Genomic DNA, 27,129 nt, shown 5'->3' on the forward strand with positions numbered 1-27,129 from the left:
AAAGACCTGCGGAGCTGATGAACTTCAGGAATGATCTGTTGCTATGGCAACGTGAGGCCTTGAGGGAAGAGGGCATTTCATCATTACCTCACGGATAATGGCTGGAATAGTAATGGACGCAAATTCAAAGGTTTCCTTTTCCTCTGAAGTGACTGGGTCGATGAGACAAATGCGGCAAACGCTCCTCGGACGCAGCATGGGGAGTCCAGTAAACTGAACGCACCATTGCGGGCAGGGGCGGGCACCCAGCTCCCGGCGGCCTCGCGGCCAGCAGTGACTCTCTGGCTCTGTCACTGGCCTCCAGTGACAGAAAGGCCACTTGTCTCTTCAATGTGTGTGCAGGTTCGGTGCCTGGAAAGCCGCCTAATAAGCATCAAACGGCAGCGAGACGTTGGCACGTCACAGGAGGAGCAAGCGGGCGGGCCAGGAGGCACCAGGGCTTCCAGCCCGCGCCGGGTCTCGCTGTCACAGTTTCCTAAGCTGGCCTTCGCTCTGTTTCTTGGCGTGACTCTTTTCTTTCCTTGGAAACCAAAAATAAGCATCTCTTTATCAAGTAGGTGGGTTGCCCCCTGCAAGACTTCATGGCCCCTGGAGCGAATGTGCACCCGGTGCCCCCTGGAGTGCTCAGGGCTGTGCCGGAGGCGAGTCCCTTCTCTCACCTTTTTCCCTTCTTCTGAGTCCTCCGGCTGGTCAGCACTGATGCCCCCTGCACGCACGATCTTGTTTGGGTTTAACTGCTTTGTTGTTCCAGCTTTGAAGAATTGCAGGAAATCATCCGATCATGTACATGTAGGAAAAAATCAAACATTATTATTTGTATCCACAGCACCAGGAGGTGTTCCGTGGAAGCCCCTTGTTCCCCTCGTTCCTCCTGCCTTCTTTCCGAAAAGGTGATTTTTTTCATAAATGCTTGAAATTTTGGTGAGAGTCGAATTCCCGCAATCTTCCCAAAAGAAATTCAATTTAATTAGTGACCTTTTCCTCAGCTACTCGGAAGTTCATTCCTGAGCACTCAGTTCTCTCTAATCTCCCCCTCAAGATCACCAGGGTCGTTAGCATAAAGGTTGTGAGCAACAGCTTCATCGCTATGAATTATTTCATAATGTTTATCAAAATGCATCGATCTTTTGCAAGGTTCCGTGGCCTGTGTCACCGTTCACGGCTTTGCTAGCCCAAGACCATCCCCAGAGGGAATTAGGGTAATAAAGGACAATGTTTGAAAATGCGGGCTCTTAGTAATATGACTCTTAGGGAAGGATCTTGCAAGCTAAAAATATTTGAGTCTAACGTGTAATTTATAATACCCGTGCATTAGAATATGAGTCATGATATCTTAGGGAAATGGAAAAATTATTTATAGTCTAGTTTTGAAATTGCTTTGAGCAAATTATCTGCATGACAAGATCTATGCTTCACACGACAGTGACGTGGAGACCCTGTCCTGGCTTGCTCGGCTGCACGACAGGGTAACCAGACATGGGCTGGGCGGGTGAGCAGCAGACGTGCCCTCCGCCGCTGGAGCTGCAGGTCCAAGGTCAAAGGGCCGCCCGGGCGGGCTTCTCCAGAGGCCTCTGTGCCTCCTCGCATGAGGACACCATCCGCTTGGATTAGGGCCTCCGTAGCAGCAACCTCACGCTGCCTTCATCGCCTCGTTAAAGGCCCATCTCCAGGCCCATTCCGAGGTCCTGGGCATTAAGGATTCAACATGCAAATTTAGAGGGGACACAAAATTACAATATTTTACCTTCTAATTTCATACCCAGTGAGAGACTGTTAACAATACTTAGTCGTCCTTGGAATGCAAATAGCATCTTGTTAAAACTTCTAAAGGCAAGTGGGTAAAGACACTGAATGTTGAAAATTATCAACTGTTTCCCCAGAATAAGGTTAATTCTCACCCATTAATAACCGAATTGTGTGCATGACAGTTTATATTATATATAATAATTATTATATATATAAAGGAGTAGAGTCCTTTTTTGGGTGAGCTTTTTTGTTTAAACAAATGCTTTGCCACCTGGATTTTTTTATTTTTAAGTAAAGCTGAAATAGAAGATATTTTTCAGCAGTTTATTCTCTTGTTTGCTTCTTGAGTTCATGGAAATGAGCCCCCAAATCCTGATAGAGATGTTGGATTATAAATGACACATTATCCCTCGCCCGCCCGTGCCGGCATCCTCTGATAAGAGAAGCAATGTCTATAAATCGTATCTTAGTCTCTTCCTTGAATAACAACGATGCACTGTTTTATTATTCCACCTGATCGTTTAGGAACTCATGGGCCAAGCTATTATTACTGAGGCACAAACAGGGACTGCAGTTTCCTTCCCACACTTTCAGAACAAAACTACCTTCGAAGCTTTAGAGGCCAGCCCTGGACTGATAGGCCGAGGGTCTGTGGTCTTGCCCTGTAGTCTGGCCTTGGGGCTCACATAAGCTTTCTGAACTTTGCCTTCCTCAAAATCAAAATATTGTAATTCCCTTTCAACTAGAATGACCTGTGGCTGCTGGAATTTTACTTGTGTGACTTAAGGATGGAAGGTGATCCCCTTTTGAGGGACTTAACCTCCGCCTTGACACTTCCCATCTGGTTAAGCTTTTCACCATCTCCAAGAGCTCATGGATTGAAAGGGGATGCGGCAATCTGAGGCTCCCTCTTCCCAGGTACCCCAGAACTTCATCCGCAAGAACATGTCCCTTAGTGTTTGCTTTGGAGCTTTGAAAGTCTCCTAACTGGGCCAACAGCACGGAAGTGGAAAGGCCTTTCATGGCCGACCCCCTTACAGGGTTTTGGAAGTACAGCTCCTGGAGCTCAATTTTTCTGCTCCCTGAAACTCGATTCTTTTCATGTATAAAGAACACGCAGTGTTCTTCATCAGGATGATCACATGGGGTGTCGGCAAATAGGGTTACAGATTTAACGAGTAAGAATAAAGATACCCACTTTAATTTGAATTTCAGATAAAATGTGGAAAATATTGAACAGGACATGCTAATAATAAAAACATTATTCCTAGTTTAACTAAAATGCAGATTTAAGTGGGCGTCTTTATTTACAGTGTCAGCCCGCAGCATAAAAGCTTCTTGTTCTGCTATGATAAGGCGAATGTAAGTCATTCGGTGCAATAGTTAATGATAGTTTCTCGTAAATACGATCATTTATGTCTTTCAGATGACAACCCTTGTCAGTTGGGATCAGTATTAAAAATCCCGCGGTAGCTCTCCCTCCTCGTGATGATCTGGTTTTCAATTTGAGAGAGAAACTCCAAGTACAGGACTCTCTTTCCGGTGTTGATCGCCTGATTTGTGGTGGACACTTTCAGGGAAAGGCAAATATTTTGAGAGTCGGTGCCAAAGCAGGGTCACTTCTGCGCGTCCTGCTGTCTGTCCTGCTCCGGCTCACCCTCTCCCGCCCTCCCCGGGGCCGGGCTGCCCTTGCCAAGAAGGGCCAGGAGGCTCTTCTGAGCCCCTCGTAAAAAGGGTGGTTGCGAAGGTTCTGTGTCTTCCTGGCACCTGTTGGTGTCCCCTGCACCCAGCTTTGATTGGGGAGTTGAATTTCCAGTATGGAGAGGGTGTGTGTGGTTTGATTTTCTGTGGCAAACTTTCAGAGTGAATATTTTATCAGGTGGAACCAACTAAAGTGATTTTCTCCGCATTTCCTCTGTGGCGTCTTAAGCTGAAGTCTGTCCCTGCCGGGGATGGAGGAAACAGACAGAAACGGCCCCGCGGAGGGAGGGAAGGAACTAAGCCAGCTACTGCCCGCGGGCGCGGCCTCGCCTGGGGCAGACAAGTAGCAGGTGAAGGATCACCCGCCCAGCACTGGGAGCCCCGGGACTGTCCCGGCCCGGGCTGCGGGGGACACGGGGACACTCAGCCGTGTGAGCCAGGACACGGGCGGCGGGAGTCCCAGGACGGCGGCACAGGCCGCTCCAGGCCAAGGCCGGGGACTCGGGGTGCTGGGGAGCCCCTGGAGGCAGGAGCCCTGTGTGTGGAGAGGGAGCTGGAGGGGCCTGTGCTGCTGCTGCTGCCGCCCCGTGTCCTCACGATCGCCCGCTCGTTCCTCAAAGCCAGGCGTGACATGCTTAATCTTCCCGGCACGCGGCATAATTTAATTTCTGCCTGAACCTGCTCAAAAGTAACTTATTTAAGCTGCGGCTTGAGATAAAGTAAGCGATGGGCTGCCAGGCGGCACCCCCCGGGGGAGCCGGCCCCTTCGTCCTCGGTGAGTGGTCGCTGGGGGTGTTTTCAACACACGTTTTATTCAGAATGACGCGTGTCAGCCTGTGTACCCTGTGGAGGCGCCTCCTCTGCCCGAGGGCACTCGCCGCTGGGCGCCCGCCGCCTGCTCTGTGCCAGGGCTGCGGCTGGGCTGCTGGCTGGAAGCGGAGGCTCTCGTCGAGAGTCACCTCCAAACTCACCTCCGCCTCCGTGTTTGTGGCTCAAGGGGCGCCGTGTTTTGCCTCTCGCCACCCTGGAGGGTTCTGGTGAATATTTTCAGGATGGCTTGAGAAGCCTGATGGGCGCTGGGGGTTGGCAGAGGCCGTGCTTGTGGCTGGCACGTGCCCCAAGGTGGCGTCCTGGTGCCGTGCCCCGGGGCCCTGGAGTGTCCGTGTCTGTGTCCAGCCTCGGCTGCAGCCAGGGTCTCCCCAGGCCGGTGGCCGCGCTTAGGCTGACAGGGCCGCAGAGAGCCCGGAGCAGGGGCGTCAGGTCAGGAGGGGTGTTCAGAACAAAGAACTCAGGGAGCTGAGCCCAAGAAGGGCATTTCAGAGAAAGCCTAGGAGAGGGGAAGGATGATCTGGACAGACGGGCAGAGGGACAGGGTGGGATGGACAGCCGGGCAGTGAGGGGCAGGGCGGCTGCTGGCCCTTAAGTCTCTGCAGCCGCCCCCTTGGGCTGCCCTTCGGGCAGGGTCACCCTGAGGCTGACGGTGTGTCTCCCAGGTGGCTTGGAAGCCCCGGGTGGCACCGCTGGCTGCTCTGGGTGTGTGGCTTGTGCCGGACGGGGTGCAGGGTCGCCGGGCGGTTCTTGTCCCACGGCCCGTTCTCCACCAAGGGCTGTGAACTCAGAGACCGGCCTCCTCCAGCTGCGGCCTGGGCAGGCTGGACTGGCCCCCGCCATGGGCATTTGCTGAAGCTGGGAAACCCCTCCTGGGGCTTCTGGCTGCCTCCCCGGCCAGTCAGACCCGCGGGCCTCATCCCCTGCCTTCCCCGCTGCCTTCGCAGATCACGGGACCATTAAGAAGGTACGGGCGCCCCTGACGCCCACCTCGGCCAGCTGCCTGCTGGAGGAGATCGAGCTCTTCCCCGAGAGGCGGCCGGAGCCCGTCAGGAGCCTGCGGATCCTGCACAGCCAGAGCGTCCTGTTCGTGGGCCTGCGCGAGCACGTAGCCAGGCTCCCGCTGAAGCGCTGCCAGCTCCACCGCACCCGCAGGTAGGCCCTGCCCCCCCCGCGCCTGCTCCCCCTCCCGTGCCCCCACAGCCCCGCCATACCCACAGGCAGGCCTGGCCCCCCCTCCACACCCCCACAGCTCCACTGCCCCTATCCTGGGCCCCTGCTGGTGAGCAGTACAGGCACCTGCCCCCTCAGGGCCCTGCGTCCCGGCAGGGGGTTTGGATGATGCACCGTGTGCTGGGGTGACATGAGCCCCTATGTCTGCTGAGGATTAGCCCCTGGCAATGACCGAACGCAGCTGTCAGCTCAAAAGCAATTACTCAGCGCAGGAGTCTACAGCGTGACGCTTAGTCGACTTTCCTACCATCATCGCCGCTGGTTTTGTTTGAATATATGAGGCGCATATTAATATATGTGGATGCATGTATGTGGGCGTGCGTGTGTCTATGTGTGCATGTACATATGTGTGTCCCCCAATGTGGACGTCAGGCAGAGGATGGTGTCCATTGCTGTCCGGTCAGCCCAAAGCTGCCCCCTCCTTGGGAGGCCTCAGAGTGTGTCCCAGGCACCAGCTCCTTCGGGATGCGCTTCTCCTAAGGCTCCATCATACACCCCTGGGGAGGAGGAACAGAGAAGGGCCCCCACCCCTGCCACAGGCCCAGGGGACCCAGCGCCACCTGCCCTCCCTCATGCCCAGGCCAGTCTGCTGTTGACCACAGCAGTGATTGAAGCGCAGTTTGGAAAAAGCAGGTGCAGAGGCCAGGAAACTAATGTCACCATGACCAGGTTTTCTTTTTGATGACTTATGGGGACAGGTAGTGGTTGTGTATTTTTTTGACAAAAGCAATTTTAATTTTCCAAACTACACCTGAAGCAGTACGCTGAATAGCAACAGGGCAACAGGTGAGCGGCCTCTGGGCACTTTGTTGAATGTATTTTTCAAAGTGGAGTAGTATTTTTATTTGTGGATAGAAAATCAGTTTATCAATGAATTTCATTAGAATAGGTATTTAGGAAGAGGAAGTGGCCTTAAGTAAACACCCAGCCTCTTCAAGATCATAGTCATATTTTATTTTTTTTGAAAATCTGATTTTCAAAGGCAACGCCCAGTTGGGTGATCTGTGATGTGTATAAAGGAGAGTTGACCCCAGGCGACACCCTTTCTCGCATCCCCAGCGTGGACCCCACACAGCTCCCGTGTAGACCCCGTGCAGGCCGGTCTAGACCCCACGCCCTCAGGAGCGTGAGCTTCTGTGCAGCAACCCGCTTGATGCTGGACCACCACAGGCTCCATCAACATTTATCAAATTAGCAAATGGACACCCTGCTGCTCCCCAATTTGCTATTTTACTTCATAACCTAAATTTTGAGAAAAAAATTAATTCTTGTGAAAGAGCAGAGCTGCCTTTCTGGAAACCAGCAGTGGCAGGAAACATCAGAAAGAAGGAAATGCTGGGCTGTTGGCGTTCGCTGTGGTGTTGCTAGAAGGTGACTCACACCCTGTAAACATGCAACCAAAAGGCAGGCCTTTGAAGATGGTTTTCATCCTCAAGTGATTTATTTATGTTTTAAGAGTTTAAAAAGATTACTCAGGAAATGTTGTCTTTTTTTTTATTTTAAACTTTTCTTTTATTAAAACTGGAGGGGAAAAAGGGGAACCATTAAGAAAAAGACTTGCTCTCCAGTTGTGAAAGAGTCGCTGGTTACTGGGAACTCATTAGCCTGTAATAGTGTCATTTAGTCAAGCAATTAATGCCTCATTAAGAAAATGAGCACAGAGATTAGGTTCCTGAAGACACGTATTGCTTAAAGGGCAGAGTTTTAAAAGGTGGGGTTAAGAGCTGGGCACCTTTATTAAAGATTTATTTTTATTTATGCGTACAAGACCTGGGGTGCAGGCCAGAAGTGCAGGGGGCGAGAGGATTCCCCTGAGACAGAGTGGGGAGCAGAACAGGTGGATCAACTGAAATACACTGCTGAGAGGAGCAGCCGGGAGACAGGAGAGGTCTGCTGCGCCCTCTGGGTCAGCTCCCTGGCCGGGGATTGAACTTATGTCACAGTGCCTGGTGATAGCTTGATGGAGCTGAGACTTAACCCTGTGCCGCCAGGAAGGCCGTGGGCACCTTTGTTAATGAAATATTCCCTAAAGAAAGCATCCACCCCAAAGGGGGACAAGCTGGGTATGGGGAGACAGCGGGATCCCCAGGGCCACCAGGACCTTGGCCTCCAGTGCAAACCACACAGGCAGTCAGAGGGATGATTCCTTAAGCGACTGTTTTACAAGTAAATATTCTCCCTTCAAAATGAATTTCCTATTTTCTAAAACTCACTGTCTTGACTTTTGTTTGCATTGGCTTTGGTGTAGCCTCAGCAGACTGTGGGTTTCCCTGAGTTAGTTAATTCGTAATATGCTTATTGTCCTAGAGGGTGCTCAGCACCTAGCCAGACCCCCAACTGATGCCCTGACCTATCTCCTTCCTGGAGCTCAGAGACTAAGGAGAAATCCTGGTGCACATGAAACCTCTGGATATTGATGTGGGTCGCAGCTGCTGGCTTTGGAGTCACCTTAGATGTTACCCCCAAATCAAGGAAGCAGCGAGTCTGATTCTGGACTGTTCTAGGACCTGAGTCCTGGGCTAGGTCCCTGAGTATACACTGGCAGTGACTGAGGATGCCTTTTCCTGAGAGCTTCCTCCTGGAAGGTCTAACGTTTGTGCAAGAGGAATGTTCACACGATGGGGGCCCAATCTGATGATTAAATTACACCATGTAGTAAATAAGAAAAAACGTTTTCTTAGGCTGAGATACATCGATCTATTCTCATTTATCTCTAAACATAACGCCACGCCATTTATACTATCAACCTCTAGAATGTTTGAAACATTCTGCACCAAAAATGCTAAACCCGTGAAGGCCACGGGCTCCTCAGCTAACAGGGCAAGGTGAGGAGAGACTTGGCCAAGAGGATTTCGGGTTGTGTGTGCGACGTGAAGTGGGTTCTGGGTGGGGCCAGAGGCCAAAGCTGATGGAGGTTACAAGATTCCAGAAAGCACATTTGGTTATTTCAAACGCTCTCCACTCTCCTTCCTCATTGTTTTTCATCATCATTGTTTTCGAAACGCTTCCGTATAAACGTTTATCAATCGTAGAGTTTTAAAACAAATTTTTCTTGAAACTTCGAGTGCTCTGTCTGATAAGGCTTGAACCAAAAACTGTTCATTTGAAGTTACTGGTAGTGCCAATCAATTATAAGTTAATCTCAAAGCAGGTTGAAATCTGAGAAATCCTCGCTGTAGTTAATCCGTATCATTTCGTGATAGTCAGGCGTGAATCGTAGTTTTTAATGTTTTAAAAGTCAGGGATAACCTGATAGTCTAGTTCATTCATTTCCTTAACAAATCATAGCATGTAACATGAATTATTATTAAATGCCTTTAGCAAGTTATGCATGGTGGGTATGATCATGTATTTTACTAGTAATTATGTCTGTTACTGGGCGTGTGTCCCAGCTTAGAAGCTGCTGTTAGAGTTGTAGTTGTATCTCAGTTCTGCCTGGGAATTATAAATTAATCTTCTCTGACACATGTTCTATCTACAGCCAAATTTCTTTGCCAAAGCAAAGCCCCCACCCTTCCATTCCCAGTGATGCAGGGAACCCAAACTTCAGGACTTCAGGGGAAACTGGGACAAGCTGCCGGGCTCCCCTCCCAGTGTCACAGCAGGGACCCGCGTCGTCCTCCCGTGGGGCTGTGGCGTCAGCCTCGATGTCACCCCTTCCTGGCCTGCCACTGGCCGCCTCTCTCTCCCGAGTCCTGGGTCACAGTCCTGGTCGTCCCCCTTCCTGTGCTGTGGTCCAGCTACATGCCTGTGGCCTGCTCCCCGCTGGGTGCAGGTCTCCTCCTGGGCCCTCCATCGTCATCACACAACCTGGCCCTGCTGCCCAGGAGTCAGACACGGTTGTTAATGGATGCACCTGTGCAGCTTAGAGGCCGCCCGCTTTGTGGGGTGCACCGTGGACTCTGACATCACCCTGTTAACTGAGGAGCCCATGGCCATCATGGGTTTAGTATTTTTGGTGCAGAATGTTTCAGACATTCTAGAGGTTGATAGTATAGAATGGTTTGGCATTATGATTAGAGATTAATGAGAATAGATCGATGTATCCCATGTCAAGAAAATGGTTTTCTTACTTACTCTATGGAATAATGTAATCATCAAAACCATTCCTATTGTTTTGAGAGTGATGGCTTGGTGATATTGTCATTCCACTTTTGCAAAAGAGAAAACTGAGGAAACGTGTTCTGAGGATTTGCCGCATGAGAGAGGGGTAGATGTCTTAGAATGCATTTCTCAAGAAGGTTATGGCCTGACTGTATTTTTTCAGTTGTTTTTCTAGCAGTATTTTGAATGCAACTCAAAGGTGTCAGTATCCAGGAATGAGGCCCCTCAGACCATCCAGGAGGGACAAGGGGCCTCTGTGGAGATACGCGACCTCTCCACCCCACTGCCTTCATAGAAACAAGTGCTTGTATTTAACAGGTGGCTTTTGCACCATGTCAGCTAAAAATCAACGGAGGCAGGCAAAATTAAGTGAGTTTATTAAAGAATCAGGGCTGAAGCCTCAAGTCAGGGAACAGCCTCCAGTTAGCTCTGGGAAAGCTGCTTGAAAGTTGAGCTTCTTAGGGAAGATTACATCCAATTGGAGAGCTTGCGGAAGTTTTTTCAAGGATTTTCTGCAGAGGCAAAGAAAATTTAGATAAGGGTCCTGGCAAAGCATCTAGCTGATTTGCCTTCACATTGAGGGAAACAGAGAGAGTTGTTCAAACTCCCTAATCAGTTTGGACCCTCACTCCTGGGCACTGGGAGTTTTAGCAAAGTCATAAGCCTTGAAGTCTGTCTTTGAAGTCGTGGATTTGCCTGGAGGTAGTTCTTTTGAGATTCTGCATTTATCACAGAGGCCGCCTCTTCCCAAGACCAGGCCAGCTGTGACCTGACTCTCGACTTCTCCTTAGCACCTGCGAGCTGGGTGTTCTCTTAATTGTTGATTTTAGTTCACAGCAGTGTTGGGGAAGCACTTTAAAGGGTGCAGCAATTACAGGGACACCCCAAGGCTTTTAGGAGGTGGGTGAACTAATCTTCCTGCATCTCCTCCTCAGCTCAACCAAAGTCAGCCTGCGTGCCTTTGCTTCTTCAAACCCGAGTCTCCCACTTGGGCGCCTTCCCGGGTGATCTCGTGTTCTGCTCTGGTGTCCCCTGTTGCTTCTATTCACTTCGCTGGTCCTGGTTTCAATGCCACGCCCCATGTGCTCCCGCACCTCAGACCCATCCACTGAAATGGGGGTTCCCCCTTTTGGTCTTTCTTCTTAGCACTGGTTGTTGACGTGTATCACTGTAATTGTTCACTGTTTATTTCCTTTACTCAACATAAATCCTTGGGGTGCAGTGACTGTGTCTCCTTTGCCAACTCGTGCACCCGGACTTTCAAAGTCTGGTCTTGGCAGATGCTCCAGGTATGAGCCAAGTGAGCGAATGATTGAAACACTTTTCAAATCCCATGTTTAATGAGCACATTTTGTTCATATGGCAGGAATTCTTAACAGAAGAACTAAATGACATACTGCCACAGACAAGCCAGATAAAATCATTAGTACTTAAATAATCTAATGTGCAAGGCCATCATAATCAGTAGCACTAACTTTCCAGAAATGTAGTCAAATGAATTAAGAAATATACCTATTTAACAAACATGCTTTTTTTCTTATACTCAAGTTAACATATAAGCTACGAACTTTAAAATGTAAAGGAAGGATTTAGATGAATATCAATGTCATTGTCCTAGAAATAGGAAAATAGTTTAACCTTCTAGAATTAAGGTTTGCTTGTAAAACACACACTCACCTCCAAAACACATATTCAATAAATGTATTTTCAAGTTAAACCTTCGTATTCTAACCAATATGTTTCCTGAATTCAGATACTTTCAATTATCAGGGCAGTTTATAGAATGAGAATAATCTAAGACTTTTAGTAAAAAAAGGAAACATTTATGTTAAAATGATTCATTATGCAAAGAATGATATCTTCAAAGCAGAATGAGGAAAAGCCACTTTGGTGATGACTGTGTTCACAGGAACTCTGGATTGTCCACCTGGGTTCTTTGGAGCCCTGAATTCCAAAATTAATACCTAATGAGGACCAGTTTTTTTTCAAACATAATTTAGGTAGAGGTAGAGCTTAACAGAATTTTTCCCATGGCATGAAATACTTTAAATGCAGAGAAGATATTTTTACCTAAGTGGTGTTTTTAATGAATGGGCGTTGTGTTTGCAGAAAGGCTTTAATATCTTAACAGATAATGGAATATTACAACCATGCAGAACCATGCATTACCATCAGCATTACAAGAAGACAAAGATGTTAGTAAAAGCAGCTTTTCATTTATAGCAGCTCAAAATATTCCATGGAACCCTGTGTTTAAATGATATAATGATTTTATATTGCACAGTAGGTGTTCAACAAATAATGCCTGTTATTAATGGGATAATGGTGATGCTGGTGATGCTGATAGTGGTGATGCTGATGGTGGTGATGTGATTGTGATGGTGATGATGATGATGATAATGATGGTGGTGGTGATGGTGACAATGATGGTGGTGATGAGGATGATGGAGGTGATGATGATGGAGGTGAGTATGGTTGTGCTGGTAGTGAAGGTCATAACAATATTTGTGAGTGTTGCAAGATTTTGACTTTTGCTCCCCTTGTGACACTGAATGACTTATGGTGTCTTATGTTTTAGAGAAAAAATAGAGATATTTCAACCAAAATCAATGATCAAAACTGAATTTGATACTTGATGGTGTAGGCAAATAGCCATGTTCTCCAGGGTACTGACTAAAGCTTTTCCACGTCAACTCCGAGGGCCAGGCGGGTCTTGGTGGGCCGCGCTGTGCCTGTCTGCTGACCTTTGCTGTCGCCTGCAGTGCCTGCATCGGGGCCCAGGACCCGTACTGTGGCTGGGACGTGGGAATGAAGAAATGCACCAGCCTGGAGCAGAGCCTCAGCATGACGCAGTGGGAGCAGAACATCTCCACCTGTCCCGTGAGTGTCCCGCCCTCTGCTGGGCCACCAGAGGCTTCCAGGGAACCCAGGTCTCCTGCCATCTGAACCCCCACTGGGGCCCATTCACATTCTGATTAGAACTTTTCCTACTAACCCATGCAGTGGCTGCTTGACTCGTTCAGCTCCTGCCTTGCACATGGCCATGCAGGGTGCGGTGCTAGGCTTTAGGCTATTGTGAAGAGTAATTGCTTGGGAGAAATCAGTGCTGGTTTGCCAATGGAGTGGACAAGCTCTGTTGGATTCTTGGATTTTTAATTCCAGAGTCTGTTGTGAACTGTTTCCCATTGTAGCAGTCATAAAATCAATTTTATCAATTTATTAAACTCAATTAAAAATTAATAGTATGAGTTAAAATAAGTAACTTCCACACCCATGGCTCTCCCTTGGGAGTTAGTTCAGCAGCTAAGAGAACTAGAGCTTTTATTTTAAAGTTGTATTTATTTATGCATATAAGAACTGGGGTACAGGCCAAAGGTGTGGGGTTGAGTGACGTCACCAGAGACAGAATGGAGAGTAGAGAAGGCAGATCTACTGAAATCCACTGCTGAGAGCAGCAGCAGGGAGACAGGAGAGGTCTGCTGCACCATGTGGGTAGCTCCTGGCTACCTCAGGGAGCTACCTCAGGCCATTATGGTGGTAGTGCTGAGAGTTAACCCCTAGGCCACCAGGGAAGCCCTAAAATGGCAGCTGTAATGGAGAAACAGGCAGAAGAATCAATAGCAGCTCTCCATAAATCGTCACCTCAGCTCTGAATGCAACTGAGAGGCGACCTCTGAATCACTGCCATAAAACACGTATCACATGGTCCTTTTTTCCTTTCTGGTACAGGGGATTAAATTATATAAAACCCTCCCAATGTAATATAATTTTGTCACCTATCAAGATGTACTTTTTATTGATAAGAAATATGCAAAGATTCCAACAACAGATAATAAATGATATCACTTTAAGCAAAACACAGAAAACCACCTATTTTCCTGATTTAAGCTAATTTATCTAGAAAATGGGGAATTCCATATTACCCAGCTACTATTTTAATTAACTATCTTTTTAAAAGTCTCTTTTCAAAAGAAACGAACCAGATGAAAATTATTAGCATTAATGTGGAACAGTCTTAGGTATTTTTAAAAGCTATTAAAATGTAATTTTTTCTATAATTTTTATTGTACTGGAAGAAAAGCTTGATTTTTGTTTCAATCTATCCTATTTTATCATTTCTGATATGCCATTGGCCGTGAAGCATATTACTGTTCTGTATGTTGCTAAGAAAAAAATGCTGCCATCGCCTGCACCCTGCAGCTGGTAGAGGGGATGGTGGGTGGGTAGAGGGATGACATACATTTTATATCACACGCATGTATGCATGTCTTACCATCACTTAAGTGCTTTCCTATTTTTTTCTACATATTATTTGTCAAAGGGAAATGCATGGGATTAGGGGTTTTCGAATGAGACCAAAGTCCAACATCCAATGTCACCGCCCAGGCTGAGTGATGAAGGAGGGGCCCCGCGACATTGAGCTCAGCAAGAAAGGACTGTGGAGCCCGATGAGGCTAATCCCAGACTCTTCTGTGTGAATCTAGTCAATCTTCATGACAGGACAGGCACCGCTGAGTCCCTGAAACGAGTGTGTCCCTTAAAGCTCATGTGAGGCTGTCATTTGCCACTTACATCCTCTTCTCTCCAGAGAAGTCAGGTTGGTGTTGGGGCCTCCCCTCCCCAGAAAACTCTCCGGGTTCTTCGTGACTTAAAGGAGACCTATTTTCCACTAAAAGATCTCGATTTGAAAGTGTTTACCGATTTCTGTTGTCTGGCAAACGGGGCAGGCATTGACTGACATATTGATTAACATTCTGTTAGTTTCTATAACTGAGTTTGAAAGCATTGTCCTCAATTTAAGAGAAGTGAAGTACTTGAGCGAAACCAAAACTGACATTTCTGGAATAAATCGATTACTCTATGCCCTGCCCACTTGTAATGCTGCCTAACGAGGACAGCATGGTCTTACAAGTCTCCCTGGTTTTTATTCTTTTTCATTGATGCCGCCCACATCCTTTGCGGTCTTGATGACTAGTACACCATGCGGGGGGTCCTGTCCTAAAATAGATCGTGCAATAACTAGCAAAATACATGGACCGACTCGGCAGTGAAGGGCCTGGAAATAATTGGATTCTTTTGGGCTAAACTGCAATTAGTGGAGGAAAGAGACATCATCCCCCATTGAGATGACACAGCCCAGACCAGAGTCTCCGAGTCCTTGCACACGTTTCTCCAGCTGCACTCAGAAGTCGGGGCTTACGCGCAGCACTGCCGACAGGACCTCGCATCTACAGCACTGTCCCGTCCGTGGGTCACCCTCTCCCAGAGCCGGGCTGACCGGCGGGCCCCGCGTCGGCGCACACCACAGCGGACGTTCCTTCTGGATTTTGCGATGAAATTGACTCTAAAGAAGAAAAAGAACTAAGGTTCATTGTGTGTCGGGACCATGTGCTCTGCGCTTGTTCAGCGACTCCCGGGAGCCCATCTGGCTTAGTGTTCACGAGGCCCCGGGGTGGACGTGGTCTCCACCAGATAAGGTTTGGGACCCAGAGGTAATACATTAAGGTCATCCCCGTCGCCGTCCAGCCGGAGGCCACACAGCACTGCAGCTCCATCCCCTTCCCGGGCCTGTCTTTTCCTTCCTGCCATTCCCCTGCAAGGGAGACTGAGCCATGGTGCAAAGTTGATGCGAAGTTGATGAGATACCAGGAGACAGCCCAAGGGGCGTTTCCATTGTCCTGTTGGTTACCATCTCTGACAGAAGACATAGGATATGACATGTGGAAAAAGAGGAAGATGCTTTAATCTTGAAAAAATTCTGAATAGAAAACAGAAAACATTGATTTGGTGGCAAGAGAGTGGTGGCTGGAGTAGAGGAGGAACGTAAAGATACGCCCCGGGGGTCCCCATGCTCGTCCCATGCATCCGTGCCCCTGGTCAGTTAGAGACACAGGAGCCGAACTTGCAAGGGTGAAGCGTGGCCAGTGTGATGCTGAGCAAACCCTGTTTCAAGCAGGCTTCAGTTTCCCTCTCTGCAAAGTGGGATGTGACTCCGAGGGATGCTCTGAAGATGGAGCAGCCACAGTTGAATTGCTCAGCCCTGTTTCTGGCAGGTGCTGAGCTATAGGTGGCAGGTGATTCACTATGGTTTAATATTTAATAACATAAAGCCTATGCCCCAAATAAAAGCGTCTTGGCAGAACCCAGAGGATGGTACAACTCTAGGCAATTTATTCTCGACAGCTTTATTTTGAAAGTCTCTTTAAGGAAGCTAAACCAATGTCCAAATCGTCTGTCATCCATAGAAAAGCAAAACCAAGAACCTAGTACATTGTTCATGGTCCGCTTCCTAAGAGGATGCTCAAGTAACAACACTCGGGCTCAGGGAGCAGGTGGTCAGCGTGCACGGGTCTTCACCCACATGCTCTCGTCTTTTCTGAAGACTGCAGCTTCTGCTTGCTCAGAACCTTCTAGGACCAACACAATATCCTTGGATTGAAAACTCTGCCCCCCAACATAGGCAGCTGGCCTGTTGCTAGAAAAAAAATAAGCCCTGGACTAGCCCTGCAGCATTGCCATCACCTCTGCACCCCAGCCCCTCGAGATTTACCCTAAGGAACACGTGGCTTGGAACCTCCATGCTGCCAGGAACCAGGACAGGACCGAGTCCTTCCCTCCCCGTCTGCCTGTTTCTCTCACTCTTGGTGCCCCCACTTTGCCCTCCCTTGGTTCCTTTCTAACCGCCTCACTGAAAATGTAGCTATGTAAAGCCCCTGAGCTGGCCGTGGAAGGGAAGCCGTAGAGACTGACGAGACAGGACAGAAGCAGCACGGCCCGGGCGAGGCCCCACCCAGGGTCAGGGGAAGCCAGCAGCTTGGAGAGGAGCTCACGTTTGTCGATTAGAAACGACCTAAGGTTTAGCTATTGCCTGTTGTATTTGGGGAAACAAAGAAACAAAAGTAAGTCTCACCCAATTTTTCACATGAAAAATGGGGTGTGGGCACAACTCGGAGAGGGCGGGGTACAGGCGGAACCCGAGGTCCCCAGCACAGGTCATCTCTCAAGCTGAGTCTGGTGCAGATGACCGGCCTCCGAAGGCCTCGCGAGTTCAGGGGGGACCTTGGGCGAGCAGGTGGCGGGGTTCTGCTTGCGTTGCTCCTGGTTGGCCACATTCATTTTGCTTACTTTTGGAGGTATGTGAAAGTGCAACGGGATTGGTGATCTGTGATATTTCCCTCCAAAATGCTTGTTCCTGGGCTTCTCCCATGCATGGACATGTCGGTCCTCACCTGCCGGCCCCAGCACCACCCTCCCCTTCCTGTCTGCCTCCTCCTGCCTCCTCCCCTGGACCTCCTCCTGGCTCAGCATCTCCACCAGCGGCCGCTGCTGGCTTGTGTTGAAATGCTGCCCCTCAGCCCTCTCTCTCGGCGACAAGCCTCTTCCCCGAGCTCCAGTGTCTGCTGAGAGATGGCCTCGCTCTCTCCAGCATGGGCAGCCGCCCTTCCTGACATGCTTGCCTGCTTCCCTTCCAGACGAGGAACCTCACGGTGGACGGGCACTTCGGCCCCTGGTCTGCGTGGACGCCCTGCACCCACACGGACGGCAGCGCCCTGGGGTCCTGCCTCTGCCGCAGCCGCTCCTGCGACAGCCCGGCCCCCCAGTGTGGCGGCTGGCAGTGCCAGGGCCCCCGCATGGAGATCGCCAACTGCTCCAGGTGACGTCCCCAGCACCCAGGGAAACGCAGACTCTGCAGGGTCCAAGGTGGCTCCTGGCACATCCCTTCTAGAGTCAAGGGACAGGTAGCCCCAAACAGGGACGCTGGCCTCTCAAAATGATGCGATTTCTGAAAGGAGACTTTGATCTTTAAATTAGATCATGGGGCGACACCTATTCACTTGCTTCTCATTGGATTCAGGAGATAGTGCTTAGTTACCTTGCTTTTATTGACATAACCTTGGTTGACAACACTACATGATTTAGGGGTGCAGGTTCCCACCTGTTGGGGTGCATGTCACCCCATCACCCCCCCTCCCCACCTCCGCCTCTGGCAGCCTCACTTCTGCAGTCAGATTCTAGGGAAAATATTTCTAATGAACATGGTTCTACTGTTTGTTTGAGGGAAACATCCAGGCTGGTGAGGATCCTCTTCTGGAACATGCACACTCATGGCCCCTCCTGGGAGGCTCACACATCTGGTGGAGACTGGTCTGACCACCAAAGAATATTCTCCTGAACCTGACCGGCCATGCCAGAGTAGTTGTTTAATTTGTTGTTTAATAGTGGGATAAACTGATAAGGAAGATGTTGACAGTATAAGCATTCTACGTGCAGGCATCACAGAGAAAATATTCTATCAAACAAAAATGATACATCCAGAATTCGGTAACACTATATTTTTTAAAATGCCTCATTTTATTTTTGTTTTGCATCTTTATATATCTGCTTTATATTTAACATAAACAGATACAGATATAATCACACACCATATTTATTCTCTATGTCTCTGTAAATTTGCAAGAAAGTAGCTAAGAATCTGAATTTAGAATTAACTCCCTTCATTTTAAATGAAGTTCGTTTTAAAACTTTGGCCGTTCTGGTGCTCCTCAGCAACCTAGCTGCTGCAAAAGTTTAGTTTTCCTTGATGCTAATAGATTTTGAAAGCAAGATTTTGCAGTTTTAGATGTTTATTTTGTTCAAATATTTACTTTTCTTAAGAGGACAAGTCAAATTAAATAATACACGAGAGGTTCTGGGCTCCCCATAACTTACTTTTCACGAATACACCGTTTCCAACTAAAGTTTTTTAATTCCTTCTAATAATGTAGCCTGTTTGTACGCGTCACTGTTTTTACGTGTAAAACAGTGTGGTTAACTTCACACGTCACTCTCAAAGCCCCCGTCTTGGCTCTGCACTCAGATTCCTGGGAGGAGAAAAACTCACCTGAAGTGCCCTTCAGGGGACCCTGGATGCCGAGTTCTGGGCCACAGCCACCCCCAGATGGCCGGGTGGGGTGAATTTGGGGTGGGTGCCGCTGTGGCCCTGTCTGACCGTGCAACCTGTTGCGTCCCCACTGCAGGAACGGAGGCTGGACCCCCTGGACCCCGTGGTCCCCCTGCAGCACCACCTGCGGGATCGGCTTCCAGGTGCGCCAGCGGTCCTGCAGCAACCCGACGCCGCGCCACGGGGGCCGCGTGTGCGTGGGGCAGAACCGCGAGGAGAGGTACATCCCCTGCCTGACCTCACCACCCAGGGCACACCCCGTCCCAGCTGGGCTCCCCCGGCATTCACTGCTGGCCCTGGCTTAGCTTCCCGGCCGCTTGCCTTTCCGTTGAGCCGAGTTGCCTTCTCGTTTTCCTGACATCCCTTTCATCTGGACCGCGAGGCCCCCTGAGGCCAGCGTCCTGTTGCCATGGCACCTGGGGTTGGCCCAGCGAGATCCCCCGGACAGTGGCACCACTGAGCTGGGCCCCTGGAGACTGGGCGAGTGAGTCTGCCGGAGAAGGGCTGTTGTTGTGAGACTATGGTTTCCTCACTTTGTCCCTAAATGGTCAATTAAGAATTTATTCCTTTTAACTCTCAGTGGAAAATGCAAGATGAATCTTTCAAAGCAGTTTGCGGTTTCTTTAAGCCTCCCTAACAACGCCCCCACCCCACATCAGCCTTGTACCATCTGTCATTTCTGAGCTAACCCCTTTTGGAAAGCTAATTATGCACTTATTTACCTGCTATTTCCAAGCCTAGAAGATTTAAAATTGGTGGGAGATTTGAAATGCTGTACATCATCACATAATCAGTCTGTTCAGGCAAACGCCACCTTCATCCAGGTAAAGCACCCCCAGAATCCCCACATGCTTCACACCTGGTAGCACCTGTCCTAGGCTGAGCTCCCTGGAGGGAAGAAGCTAATTTAACTCTGTGGTTAACATACAGATATGTTCCGTATCCATTTAGGAGGGTTTATAAAGCTACATTTTCAGAAAAGAGATCAGGATGGCTAGCATGCTTGGGAAACTTACATTAAAATGCTCATTTATTTTACAGAAGAAACTCATTTGGGCTACATAAATATTTGGTTAGTGGGGGAAAATTGAAATTTAAGTAGTAAATGGATGATGCTAACAACAGAGACTATGTGAGATGTTTGTAATACTGAGCCCTCCCTATGAAACAGCCTTTTTGAGAGGAAAAGGGGTGATCAATAAATTAATGAAAAGTAGAAAAACCAAGTCCACAAGATCTACTTGATCTTCACAAGTAAATAGTTTTTAAAGTCCTTGCCATGTAATGTGGGTGGTCTCCACCTGAGTAATATAAGGAATTCCATCCTGATTCTGAAAATGGAAGTATTTGAGAACTAAATTCAGGAATAAATGGCCTCCCTAGAAAGGTAAAATATTGCAAGAACAAGCATACGCCATCATTAATAAACTCACACCATGATAATTTAAACACCATGAACCCTTAAGAATTCCTGAGTGACCACAAGTGAATAAATTCATTCTCTCAACAAAAGTCCCTAAGTTAAATGCCAGGATTATTGTTAATGGCTTTTTATTTGGGAAAACTTTCCCATGCATAGAATGATTCAGTGGGAACTTCACTGGGACAAAAATCTCAGAGCTAGCTATATCCGTTTTTTGGTAAGTAATGGCTAAAGAAAATATCTAATATTTTAAATGTAGTATAGGTACTTTGTTCTTCTGTTCTAAAATTTCCTAGAAAATAATTTTCTTGAGTAGCAGGAACTGAGTAGAAGCAGAGATTCCCAGAGGGACCTCAAACAGGATGAATAATGGACATCTGTGAATATAATCAAAGAGCAAGTGTGATGGACCCTTTAGTTTTCTCCAGTTATATAATATAATAAATGTTCAACATACTTTGTTACTTAAAACAACACATATCATGATCTCGGAGTCCCAAGGAGTCAGGACATACCTGGCTTCTCTGCTCAGCCAGAGCTGTGGTCTCATCTGAGACTTGACCGGGGATGGGTTGACTCCCAGAGACCATGTGGCTTTTGCCAGTATCCCATTCCTTGTGGACTGTGACATGGGGTCCCCAGCTTTTGACTAGTTGTTAACCACAAACTGCCCACAGTTTCTCATCAAGTGGTCCTTCCCAATATGGTCATTTGCTTCCTCACATCCAGCAGGAAGAGTCTCCACAGGAGGAACTTTAGAGTCGTAGGTAATGTAGTCACAAAGTGACCATCATCCCCTGGCCGTATTCTCTTGATTGGAGGCAAGTCACAGACCCTGTCTCAGGAGGAGGGGACTCCACGGGGAACGACTCAGGGCAGGGGTCACTGAGATCACTGTAGAGAGTCTGCCTGCCATAGGTGATGACCTGCCCTCCATCCTTCACGTCCTTCCCACATGCAAAATGTGCTTCACACACTTATGAGATCCCCAAGGTTTTATTCTACTAAATCACTTACCAGAAGTCCGGAGCCTTGTCATTTAAACAACATGCAAATGGGAGTGAGCCTTGTCATTTAACCAACATGCAAATGGGAGTGCGACTCTGTCGGGGTAGATCATTTCATTCTGTCAGCCTCGAAAATGAGGGACAAGTCATCCCTCATGAGTGCCCCGCCAGGCCCCGCAGTGAGACGGACCCAGTCTTTACATGTTTCTGTTCCAAAGAGAGAAGAGAAGTTATAGAGGAGTCACTGCTCCTTACATTTCTGAAATCCACTCAGCCAAGCCCTGGGAATTACTGAATTGGGGTTCAGGAACCAAGCACGATGCTCTCCATCCTGCTTCCTAAGTCACCCTTCCAATCTCAGGAGAGGCAGCGTGGGCTTGCTTCCTGCCCAGAGAATTTTAGATTTGGTTGTTTTCTCTGTATCTTTCAGCTCAAGCTGGTGGTAGGTTTGCTGAAATAAGCTTTGTGGATCCTCTGTGGCTTTATTTGGGCCTTACCCCACTGAATTAATCTACACCCACACATCTTTTTGAGATAGTCTTTCTCTACCTGGCATCCTGCCAAGGGACAGTCCCCTACCCTTGAGCCCTGGAGGAAGTTTGCTGATTGAGAGGCTCATCCTTCCTCTTACCTCTCACAAGGACCTTCCTGTAATGGGTCCTTTGATCTTTCTGAGGTTTTAGCAAAAGGTTGTACAGTCACACCCTCGGATTTTTATTCTTTCAATCCTTTCTGAGCATCCATAAAGTCTAGATTTGAGTTTTCTTTATCATGCCCCTCAAAATTCTTGCTTCCATCCATCCCCTGACCCCAAAGCCATGGTCGTATCTTCAGGTGTTTCTTAAGCAGCAGTGACATCTAGGTACCAATATCTGTCCTCCTGGTCATTGCATCTGTAATAACATCACCACAAACCAGATACTTCAGACACTGTGTGTTTGTTGGCTCACAATTTTTGTGGGTTCAGCACCTGCACATTGGGTCCTTGGCTTCAAGATCTCACAGAGCTTCACCATAGGGCAGACATGGCTGTGGTCTCATCTGGAGCTCAACTGGAGGAGGGTCTGCTTCCCAAGCCCATGGTTGTTGGCAGCGTTCAGTCCCTCCCTGGTGTGCTGTCTGACAAGGTCATTAGCAAGAAGCTGCCCTCAAGCCCAAAGCACCCGGGAAACCTTTCTACCTGACAACTTATTCCTCAAAGAGAGCAAGGGAGCATTTCCTTGGGAGAAGGGCACTGTAGTCCTCCATGACATCCTGGGAGATAATCTGTCATCTTTACCATGTGCTACTGCTTAGAAGTAACTCATTGGTCCTGTCCACTCAACGGGCGATCACGCAGGGTGTGTACTCGAGACAGGGGCCCGGGAGCCACATTATAATCCATCATTATTGATAATCTATGCATTACCATGAGTTCCAGGAAACAGTGGGGCTTTATTATGTGATTACTCCTTGTCTTTATGGCATGTTTATTTAATCCTATGGTGAGTCAAAGTGATGCTCTTTGCAAGTAACTGTTCCCCCCAGTGGGTTCTCCTGCTTTCTCTTGGGGTAAAAGTTACTCTGTGGTCTACTAGCAAATGTACTGTTTCTCTGGATTTAGTTCTTCCAATGTGACCAGCAAAGGGACAGTCACTCAGGGCAAGCCAGGCAGAGATGCTTCTGACAGGAATGTGGCTAGTGCAGGCTGACAGAGTAGCAGCGCGGAGCAAGCATGGGCCGAGCCAGAGCAGAGCACAGTTTACAGCATGATCATGAAAACGATCACAACCTGTGCCGAGAACCTCATCTCTGTGAGATTAGGAAAGGTAATTCTTTCATAGAGATGAGGTTTGTGGAATAATTTTTAGAGAAACATTGCTGGGTTAGTCATTTACTTTTAAGTGCAAAATGAGAATGAGCAGTCATGGGCACAATTAAAATCTTAATTTTTAATACATCATGAAATGCATCTGTGTCTTTCAATGCTTTAAGAGACGAGAACTCCACGACAGCCACTAAAATTTCAAAAATGTTGAACTGCTGTTAGGTGAAAGCCAGCTGTGTGTAGAGGACAACAGAAATGAGTGGCCGGCAGCTGGCTCGTGATGTTGATGTTTTATCCACAAATTAGTAAAAGTTCTTGAGCAAGGAGCATCATCAAAGTAACTAACTTTGCTTTCCTGTTGTCATTTATCACCAAGAACATGAGCAGGGGAACGCAGGTAGTTTGCCTAAAGGTGCTTCTCTCCAAACAGGTGTGAGTTGCATGGGAGGGGGAGCAGGAGAAATCATGGTTCAGTTGACGTGCTTTTCCCTAGAAGTCAAGGGATTTATAAGCATTTCCACTGAGATTGTCTTTGTCCTCCTTATCCTTTACATTGTGCGCTTGGTTGTTTGTGAAGCAGGGCTTAGGCTGAAGGAGGCTGGGGTCCATACCTCTTTTTAAATTGTGTTATTTTCTATTGAGGTAACGTTGGTGGCCAACAATGTAGTGACTAAGGGTGCAGGTTCAGCCCCTTCAGATATGTCACTGCACACACCCCACCAAAGCACCAGCCCTCTTAAATGTTGGCAAATTGGCTTGGAAACAGGAGGTGGCCTTCTGCTGCCCCTGCTGCCCACTCTGGGAAAAGCTCCCCAAAGAATCTTACATTAAATGCTGAGGGTTCTGACATTCCACGTTTTCTCGACTTCTTCTGAAAGCGATTAGTCGGTGGACTATTGGTTCACATAGTCCCTTTGATGCCGGATGCAGCTCACTAACTTGGCCTCCACTTCGAATGCTCTTCCTCCCCAGGAGCCATTTCCTGCGTGTGACTGTTGTTGTTTATTTTTCCCTCTCTTCACCTCATTTCACTTGCCAGCTTAGAGATGGAGGAGAATGTGGGGTCCCTGAGGGCTGAGAAAGCCTGTGTGTCTGGCTGACAAAGGGAGTAGCAGAAGTGTGGGTGTTCAATGAGAACACCTCAGGTGTGGGGGCCTCCCTGGTGGCGCAAGGGGTTAAGACGCAACCTATGAAGCTAACTGCAGCCTCTGCAGCATGAGTTTGATCTCTGGCCAGGGAGCTACCCACATGGTGCAGCAGACCTCTCCTGACTCCCCGTTGCTCCCCTCAGCAGTGTATTTTAGTCAGTCTGCCTGTTCTGCTCCCCACTCTGTCTCTGGTGAATCTTCTCACCCTCCCACACCTCTGGCCTGCACCCTGCTCTTGTATGCATAAATAAATAAATCTTTAAAAAAAAAAAAAGAATACCTCAGGCATTCTCTGAGAACAGGGACAGGTATTTGTGAATAGTAATCAACAATTTTTTGATGACTGGTGATCCTTTTAAATTAAGGTTTTTGACATCATTCTGAGAGTCTACAAATAAATGTAAAAGGACAGTCCCCTGCGCAGTGTGGGGACTGATGTGGCATGCTAACACCGGCCTGCCCCCTCTCCTCGGCTGGTATTGATAGGACGACAGGTCTTATTCAATGAATTCCAAATTCTCTTGTGCTGACTTTGTTTTTGTAACCTCTTTATCTTTCAGTGTTTATGTTTACAAGATAAATACCCCGCCTAGATCGCGCCTGTGTGCTTTCATTTCCTGGTGCCTATTTGAAGGGTTTTGTTTTGTTTGTTTCTCTTTTAATTGGCTGCACAGGAAGATCCATCCTGCATTGTGAGTTTAGTATTTTCTTCATTGTCTCCTGTGCATCCCATTGTCTGTGCCCACGCAGCATGGCCAGCGCCACCTCTGCTCCTTGGCTGTGCTACCACTCCAAACACAACAGCCCTCCGCACAGAGCATGTCCACGCCGTCCACTCCGGTGCAGCAGAAAGGACTCTGGCCTTGTGTCATGATGACCCTTTGCTTTTCCTCTTGCCCCCCCCCTTACAGGTACTGCAATGAGCATCTGCTGTGCCCCCCACATATGTTCTGGACAGGCTGGGGTCCCTGGGAACGGTGCACAGCGCAGTGTGGAGGAGGCATTCAAGCTCGCCGCAGAACCTGTGAGAACGGGCCCGACTGTGCAGGCTGTAATGTGGTGAGTGGAACCCACCCTCCCACCAGTCTTGAGCTGGGACTCCTGAGTGTGCACACACTAAAGCTCTATACCCACTAGATCCTCTGCACACACTAGACACTTTGCAAACAGTAAGTGTTCTGCAAACATCAAAGTCTCTGCAAACCCGATGTGTTCTGCAGACACTGTAGCTTCTATAGGTGCCAAGAGCTGTATAAACGTTGACATGACTAAATGCTCTGTATACACTAGGTATTCTGTGGGCACTGTGCTCCCATGCACAGGTCTGCAAACATGAGATTCTCAATAGACCCCAGATGCTCTGCAAACAGTAAACACTCTTAATGACATTAAACATGACAGGTCTAGGCACTATATGCTCTGGACTTACTACGTGCTGTGAATCATGTCAGTTTCCCTGGTTAATGGCTCTGGAGGAGACACTGGACATTTAGAGTAACCTGCAGGCTTAAGTGTTCACATATTGGATAAACTGCCCAGGAGGCTCTGAGTTATGATTTCTGAACTAGATTAAAGGCTTTGCCCTGCTTAACTCTAGTCCCTGTATTTGGTTTGGGAAAATGGATAAAGTGTCCATAATGAGTTCCCTGAGGATTAGAACAGGGGATGAACCTGACACACTGAGGCTGGAGGAACTTTGTGGAGCTGAGCACACTCGTGCGCGTGAAGAGGGAATAAAAGACAAACGACAGTTTGTTTTTCTTCTGCCTTAACAGGTTGTGTATCTTTTAACACTTTAAACCCTTAGATAAAATTCCACTTGTAGTTTCTAAACATTTGCAATTGGGAGAACTTTCCAGAGACCTGGGGTGTGCCGCCGGGCCAGCTGTCAGAGTGGCTGGGCACTGTTGCAGTGGGGCCTGCACCTCACTCACCTCCCTGGTGCTGGCACCAGAGTGGCTGCAGGACGGTGGGGGTGTTCTGGTGAGAATTTCTGCACCAGAGAGGCTGGGCTGGCCCCTGCCTCGCCGATCTTCCCAGCTGTCTTTGCAGCACTTGGGACCTTGCTCCTTCAGGCTGAGTGTGTTTTTATGCTGCTGTAACATTTGTTTTTGTGAGATGCAGAACCACACACCCAGATAGCTTGGGAGAGGCAGAGCTAGGAAGTGGGTTATGAAGTGCTTTGTCAGAAAATACGCCTGGCCCAAGGAGATTTCTGTTATTGGAATTTGCAATTAGATTCCTTCTCCTCACACTGGAGAAGATATTGCAGAGGCTCTAATAGAATCTGTTACTGATGTAGATGCGTCTTTCCCGGTCAGCCTGAATTAGCTCTCAACCAGGAGAAATCTCTGTGTCCAATTTAGGATGGTGCATTTATTGATATTTTAGATGCTGGAATTTTAAATTATTAAAATGTGAAGGGTCAATTTGTTAATCAACACCTCTTCTAGGAAATAATTCCAATGCCGTATCTTTGCTGTTTGTTGAATCGTACCATTTCCTGCTCTGTGGCTGTTGGGCAGGGCTGGGGTCCATCGCTGGGTTTGGCACCTGCGCTGGGAACGCACAGGGTGGGGCTGAGTGCATCTGGTACAGTGATTTACAAACATTTGCAATTCGGAGAACTCAGAAAATATTTCAAGTCATTCATGTTCTTATTGCAATGGATTTCAATAATTACATTTAAAAATAGTTTAATGAAATGAAAAAATTACATTAGGGAAAGATTATTTCCTATGGGGTCCCTGGGGGGGGGGGAGAGAGAGAGAGAGAGAGAGAGAGAGAGAGAGAGAGAGAGAGAGACATCTGGTCGTAAATGTAAAAATTGAGTGTCTTTCAAAAATATTAATGCATGTATAGCTCTATTTATGCCCAAATTTATAGAATTGTGGCTTACGAAATGTATATTATAACAGTTTTCAAACCCAGACAAATATTTGACAGTGAGGCTTATGTCAATTTGCAGAGAGTTTCTTGTCCTTTTCCCCAGAGTTAATCAATTGCAGTGTTTTTCCGGGACGGTGTTATTATGGCTCAGTGGAGTAACTGATTTCTATACAGTAGCAGCCTGACGTTTATTTTCCTTCTGGCATTTATTCCAGTTTCTGTCTTTTCCAAGGCGAGGAAAGCCAAACAAGGAAAGTAAGCAGGACTGAGGAGTGGCTTTGGTTGTTTGGATTGCTTAGAAA

The 27,129-nt window shown here is 48.0% G+C and overlaps 1 protein-coding gene across 2 annotated transcripts in view; it reads left to right on the forward strand.

Moving 5' to 3' along the window:
* SEMA5A (semaphorin 5A) overlaps window positions 1-27,129 on the forward strand; it is a 343,026-nt gene that overhangs the window by 273,900 nt on the left and 41,997 nt on the right. For both annotated transcript variants that reach the window (XM_037529538.2, XM_054687924.1), the window contains 5 exons: window positions 5,223-5,430; window positions 12,375-12,492; window positions 17,085-17,266; window positions 18,630-18,773; window positions 24,850-24,997. In XM_037529538.2, coding sequence (XP_037385435.1) covers window positions 5,223-5,430; window positions 12,375-12,492; window positions 17,085-17,266; window positions 18,630-18,773; window positions 24,850-24,997 — 800 coding nt within the window. The remainder of the gene's footprint in view (window positions 1-5,222; window positions 5,431-12,374; window positions 12,493-17,084; window positions 17,267-18,629; window positions 18,774-24,849; window positions 24,998-27,129) is intronic.

Source organism: Talpa occidentalis, unplaced genomic scaffold, assembly GCF_014898055.3.
Source record: "Talpa occidentalis isolate TD23 unplaced genomic scaffold, MPIMG_talOcc4v2.1 talOcc4.6, whole genome shotgun sequence".
NCBI classification, from domain to species: domain Eukaryota; kingdom Metazoa; phylum Chordata; class Mammalia; order Eulipotyphla; family Talpidae; genus Talpa; species Talpa occidentalis.